This window comes from Entamoeba invadens, assembly GCF_000330505.1.
Source record: "Entamoeba invadens IP1 unplaced genomic scaffold scaff_1105074726325, whole genome shotgun sequence".
In the NCBI taxonomy this organism is placed as follows: domain Eukaryota; phylum Evosea; order Mastigamoebida; family Endamoebidae; genus Entamoeba; species Entamoeba invadens.
The window spans coordinates 218,498-224,798 of NW_004443763.1; the positions used below are offsets into that span (position 1 = coordinate 218,498).

At 31.7% G+C, this 6,301-nt stretch overlaps 2 protein-coding genes across 2 annotated transcripts; one reads left to right on the top strand and one right to left on the bottom strand.

Annotated features, from left to right (window-relative positions):
• Positions 1 to 573: 573 nt before the first annotated feature.
• Positions 574 to 1,692, top strand: EIN_341190 (serine/threonine protein kinase RIO2, putative; the record flags this gene model as incomplete). Its single annotated transcript, XM_004261474.1, has 1 exon — positions 574 to 1,692. The coding sequence occupies one exon, from the start codon at positions 574 to 576 to the stop codon at positions 1,690 to 1,692; it is 1,119 nt and encodes a 372-aa protein (XP_004261522.1).
• A 525-nt stretch (positions 1,693 to 2,217) lies between these two features.
• On the bottom strand, positions 2,218 to 2,763 carry EIN_341200 (GTP-binding nuclear protein Ran, putative; the record flags this gene model as incomplete). The annotated part of the gene is made up of 1 exon (XM_004261475.1): positions 2,218 to 2,763. The coding sequence occupies one exon, from the start codon at positions 2,761 to 2,763 to the stop codon at positions 2,218 to 2,220; it is 546 nt and encodes a 181-aa protein (XP_004261523.1).
• Between the last annotated feature and the right edge of the window lie 3,538 nt (positions 2,764 to 6,301).

Consider the following 6,301-nt stretch of genomic DNA (forward strand, 5'->3'; position numbering starts at 1 on the left):
GTAAAGGTGTAAAAGATGGTATTTTTACTATTAAGTATAGTAATCGGATGGGGAAGAAAAAAACTGACGAATAGCATAGATTCTTCTTGTATCAAGAGCGCTCGCCAATGCTGAGGAACTATATGCAATACACGAGTGGTTACTCCCCTTTGTAATAAGTTATTTTTCTTCACTGGTGTTATTTTAATAGTTATTTTAATAGTTATTTTTAATAGTTATTTAATGGTTTTGATATAGTTGTTTAATGGTTATTTTTGTTATACAACCCAGAAATTGAAAATTGTTCGGTCTTTTATGTAATGTGATGAGTTTTTCCTTTGAATTCTAAGATATCAGTAAACAATTTTATGATTTTTGCAAGAACCAATAATTATTAATAAAAAGCTATACAATAATGGTTAAAACTTTAGCACAAGGAAACCTACTTTACTTTTGAAGCAAAGAATAGAATTCAAACTATAATATTGATACTAAACAAATGCATTTCTAATACATTAATACTTACTAGTATAATAATAGTAAAAGAGTTCAAATAAAGAATTGATGAAGAACTTTGAAAGTGTTGAATAAAAAATGGTGAAGCTTGATCCCTTGTTCTTTCGGTACATGTCGAAGAGTGATTTTCGCGTCTTAACGGCGATAGAAATGGGGATGCGGAATCACGAGTTAGTACCATTAGAATTGATAGTTCAATTGAGTAAGATGACGTCTTCCTTAGTGAGTCGTTGTATGAAAGATCTTCACAAGAATAGTTTAGTGTGGCATACGATAACCCCCTACAATGGGTATCGTTTAACATATTTAGGGTATGATTATTTAGCCCTACGTGCATTATCACAGCGGGACATTATTACTGCAATAGGGCAAAAGATAGGAGTAGGGAAAGAAGCAGACATCTACACCGCTACAAACCAAAAAGGGGAAGAAGTCGTTTTAAAATTCCATCGACTTGGGAGGACTTCTTTTAGACAAGTCAAAAGCAAAAGAGACTATACTGACAAAATGACTACAAATTGGCTCTATTTGTCTAAGATCTCAGCACAAAAGGAATATTGCTTCATGAAAGCTCTTTATACCAAAGGAATGAGTGTACCCGTCCCTATCGATTATAATAGACACTGCGTTGTTATGTCGAAGATTAACGGAACTCTATTGTCCCGTGTTAATCACTTGGAAGAACCAATGAAAGTCCTTGAGACCGGAATCCAACTCGCTATAGACTTGGCCGAAGTCGGCCTTGTCCACTGCGACTTGAATGAGTTCAATTTGATCCTTAAAGATGACGAGACTCTTGTGATGATCGACTTCCCTCAAATGATCTCAACTACAAACCCGGAAGCTTCCGATTTATTCGCTCGCGACGTCGGCTGCATTAAAAACTTCTTTTGGAAGAAATTTGGATTTTCTATTGAAGAGGCCCCGCGTTTGGATCAAATCGAAAAGACGGGAACTTTGGATTTGGAATTGAAAGCTTCCGGCTTCGACAAGAAATTGGAAAAAGTGTTACAAAAAGCTCGAAAAAAATTTGTGGAAGAAAATGTCAATGAAAAGGATTTGGAAGATGACGACCAAGACGGTGAAAAAGATGACGATGACGATCTTGAAGAAAAGGAAAGTGAACAAGACGAAAGTGACGATGACGACGTGGAACAAGATGATGACGAGAAAAGAGAAAAACTAGAAACAAACTAGAAATATACTAATACTTTTAATACAAGGAGTTTTGCATCGTATACTAAATAATATTAATTAAATTTACTATTAAAATAAAATTTGTTTATTGAGAACTGTATTATTCGAAAGAAACTTAATAAAATTGAATTACTCGACTTTTAATAGAAACAAACTAATACTTTTACTACAAGTATTATTAAATTGTATACTATATACTATTAATTATATTTACTATTAAAATAGGATTTGTTTAACTACTGTAGCAAAGAAAAAAATTCTATTTTGAGAGATGAAACTAGATAGTATTAATTAAATTTACTATTAAAATAAATTTTGTTTATTAAGGAACTGAATAATGAGAAAGAAACTCAAATGAATAAAAATGATTGACACGATTTTTAATAGAAACAAATTAATACTTTTACTAGAAGAATTATCATTGCATTATATACTATATACTATTAATTAAATTTACTATCAGAATGGAATTTGTTTATTAATGAACTGAATTAATAGAAATCGACTTGATGGAATAGAAATGATTTACACGACTGAACAGTGCTTTTTGTCTTTACCAACATAGACTTCCCATATTTTTAAAACAAGAGAATTTAAACAATCGTCGAACCCGTCATGTTTCAAGGAGGAAAGTGGGAAGTACTTTAATTTGTTTGTGGTACAAAACTCGGTGACTTGAGAATCACTTATGGATGCGCCTAAGTCACTCTTGGTCCCAACTAAGACGGAAACCATGAACTGAGCGGAGTACTTCTTGACACTTTGATAAAGCTGTGTGATCCGTTTAAACGAGTTTTCTGAATGTAAGTCAAAGAGAAGAAAAGCACCGTGACACTTCTGATAGTAAAAATGGTTCTCGGGATCAGTCTCTTCAACTCCTAAAGAGTCGATGAAGTCTAACTCAACGTGCGTCTTGTGTAATTGATAGGGGTATACAGTCACCTCAGAAAGCTCGGGTGTGGAACTCGCTTCAAAGGTCGACGTCGTCATCTGCTTTATAAAAGAAGTTTTACCAACTCCAAAATCACCAATACACACTAAACGGACTTTCGGGACTTCAGCGTCGGACATGGTACCTGCCTTTTGAAGTTCATATGGTTTTATGGTTCTTTTTATTAAAACAATTCTAGAACTAAACTATATTTTAATATAATATAATATATAACAATTGAGAGTTGGCTGGAAATAGGACTACTCTGGCAAGTGGTCTATTTTTCTCTAAGTAAACAGGATTTTTACTATATTTCTCTGAGTGCTTCTAGTATATTTTTATAATAAAAATTATCATATTTTTTATATAATAGTTTATCAAACAAACTATAAAATTATAATTATATTATTAATAAAATGATACTATAATATTGTTTGTAAGCTTAAATCTGGCATATTGGAAAACCCCATTTTTGTCGTAAAAAGCAAAACACAATTTACTAAAAAGTTAGTTAATAAAAAATAGTAATTGTCATTACGAAAAATAATCAATTATCACAATAGGAATTAATAATTGTAGATAATACAGAATCGGTTATCTCAACATCGTGTGTAAATTTATCGTCGTTTTTAGTGTCATTAAGAGTACAACAAAAAGCAACTTTCAACGTGTGAACATGATACAGTAAAAAGCATCTGTTTGTGGGTTTTGCATTTGATTGGTCCATTGACCCACAAATAGACGTAAGCCACAAATATAAAACCCACAAATAGATGCTTTTTACTGTAATTGGTACAGTTTTGTTCTGAAACAACAGAAAATATATATATAAATAAGCAAAAACGTATTTTTAGTAAAAGATTGTAAAATAAAAGAAAAAAGAAAAAACTGATGCGGGTTTCCTAAATTCATTTGTGCCAGATTTAAGCGTTCAAACAATATTTTAATAAAAATATTAAAGTACAACAACTTTTATTAAAAAATTCACAATCAAAACAGTGGCAACGAGCAATAAAAAGTTTGAATGAATTCAGATTTAAAATACCTTCATTTTTTCCAACAGGGTTAGAAATTTTTATTTATTTAATTTTTTTTCTGAAAAAACCTAAAACAGAATTAAAAGTCTCAAAATTTTAAAAACACAATGGAAAACATTAATCAACAAAACCACCATGGCTTGTTTGAAACAACTGTTGAAACACGACAACAGCCGCAACTACATGCGAAGCAACTACCACTCCCCGTACAACCACTACTAAGCTCTGCACAGCAACGATCACTACTATTCACCATTTTTATTGGACCCTTGTCTAACTCCATTAGATCAACAAGTCATGTCCAAAACAGAGAGGAAACAAATAAAGACACACAAGAGAGAACCATTAAAAATCCACCAAGACCATCGCAAAGTACCAAACACATCAAAAAAGCTGTCAAAAAGTCAACCACTCCAACGTCAGTTAAGAAATGAAATGCATGCTCAAACAGTTTCACTGAGAACTTTGAGACAAGAAGCTGTTAATATAGTGCTGACGACTAACACTTATACCCAAGAATCTAAATCACATTTTTAGAATGGAAAGTGTTCAGTTCGACTTTACTGTAATTAAAACACCAATATCTCCCATACCATTACGAGAGAAACAAACACTCTGTGAAACAAACTTAACTAACGACACAAGATGTATTTCTTTGACCGGATACATTTTCAAAAGGATGATTTGATGAATTGCTAGAATTTGTTCGACACAGCAAGGCATACTTTGTTGTGAACAATTAACAAGTAAACATTGAACAAATTGGTTATTTTGTAGGTATTGAGCCTAATCTAGCAATTGAAGAGTTAAATGTTAATTGTCAAATGTCATATTGTGATTTGTTGTTGCTACTAATTACTCAAATTAGCTGTGATTATACCTATTTGCAACTGTTTGACAATCTCAATATTGTGCGCATTTCTTTTTCTATACCATTTGACACACCAAACTTTGAAATGAAAGAAAAACATAGAAGAGAAATTAACGTTTATAGTTGGATTAAAATGGCATTGGACTTATTATATTATCCATTGTATTACAGCTAGACGAAATAAACTTCTGCAAAGAATCAACCTTCTGCAGCTATTATTGGATCGGATAATAATTTACATAAAATTTCGATTTTTTATTTTGATTATGAGTTTAAACTAAAATTAATTATTAATGAACACTGATACATTTGTTGATGAAATAAAACGTAAGATAATGGATGGTAATTATGAAATCGACTTTGAAACACCAATACAAAAGAGCAAACGAAAACCCGCTTTAAGCCGAATTGAAATGATTTCAAATATTTCAAAATCAAAAAGTATGTTGACGAAAAAAAACAACAACCATCCCTAAAAACATTAAAGAATCCGAAGAATTGTATTTACAATTGGAAGACGACGTTTTCATGAACACAACAGAAGTAAATCAGATACAGATGATATACAATACTTACAAAACAAGCGAGGCAACATTGAGTGTTTTGTTCGGATTAACAGGAGGATCCATTTACACACACTTAAAACATTATGCAATTGAACCAAAAAACACACAAATTTTACTTTCGAAATGGATGTAGCAATTAGTGAAGTGTTTAAATATTGTCAGAGAAACTCAAAAGCAGTAACTCCATATTTCATTCATTCAATTTGCGAACAATTTGAACCAACATTCAATATAACAATTGACGGAATTGTAAAACACGTTGCAAAATACCACAATAAAACAACTGTTGTTGTTAATCCAGACAAACTGGAAAGGGTTGAATGCAAACCACAAGATGTGTTAGACAATTATATAACATTTGCTGAAAACTTCAATGGAACACCTTTCGAATTAGTTTTTAACATCGACGAAATAGGTTTCAATGAATACTCCGACAGTAAAAAAGTTAGAGTGTTTACCGACAAAACCAAAGTTGTACATAAAGTTGGAATATCAAGAAATTGCAAAAGATCAACTGTAATAGCTTGCATATCAGCTGACGGTAAATTTGTCACTCCTGGAATGGTGATTCCTAACAAACATTTTAGCAATTCAGTATCATTGAGTTTTACAGATTTGACAGTTTATTCAAATCCGAGTGGTTTTATTAACAAATATATTTTTTTCAAACTTGGATGATTGAACGCGTTTTGGGTTACATTTTAAAGAGAATATCCGAAGTTGGTTTAAACAGTGACGTGAAAGCGGTTATTTTATTAGATAATTGTTCGGCACATATTTATGAAAGATTAAAATCATTATTTGCATCGCACAACATAATATTGCATTTTATAGTCCCTCATAGAAGTCATTTATCACAACCACTTGATTTGTGTTTATTTGGTGTTGTTAAAAAATGCTCAAACACGACTACAACACTGTTCACTTGTCAAACCACTCAACAAATCAATATAAAAACCCAGTGTTCAGATAAAATTTCAAATGATTTACAACAAAGAACAAGCGACGAACAACCAATATTAGACCAATCCAAACTTGAAAAATCATTAATAAAGTGGATAAATTCATTGGAAGATCCGATAACAAAACGAGCAATAAAGGATTCAAGAGCCAAATGGGGAACACTTATTACTTGTCAGATAAATAAAGTAATGAAAACCATCTATAAAAAAGCAGTTCCAGAAACAATAGAGGCATCATTTTT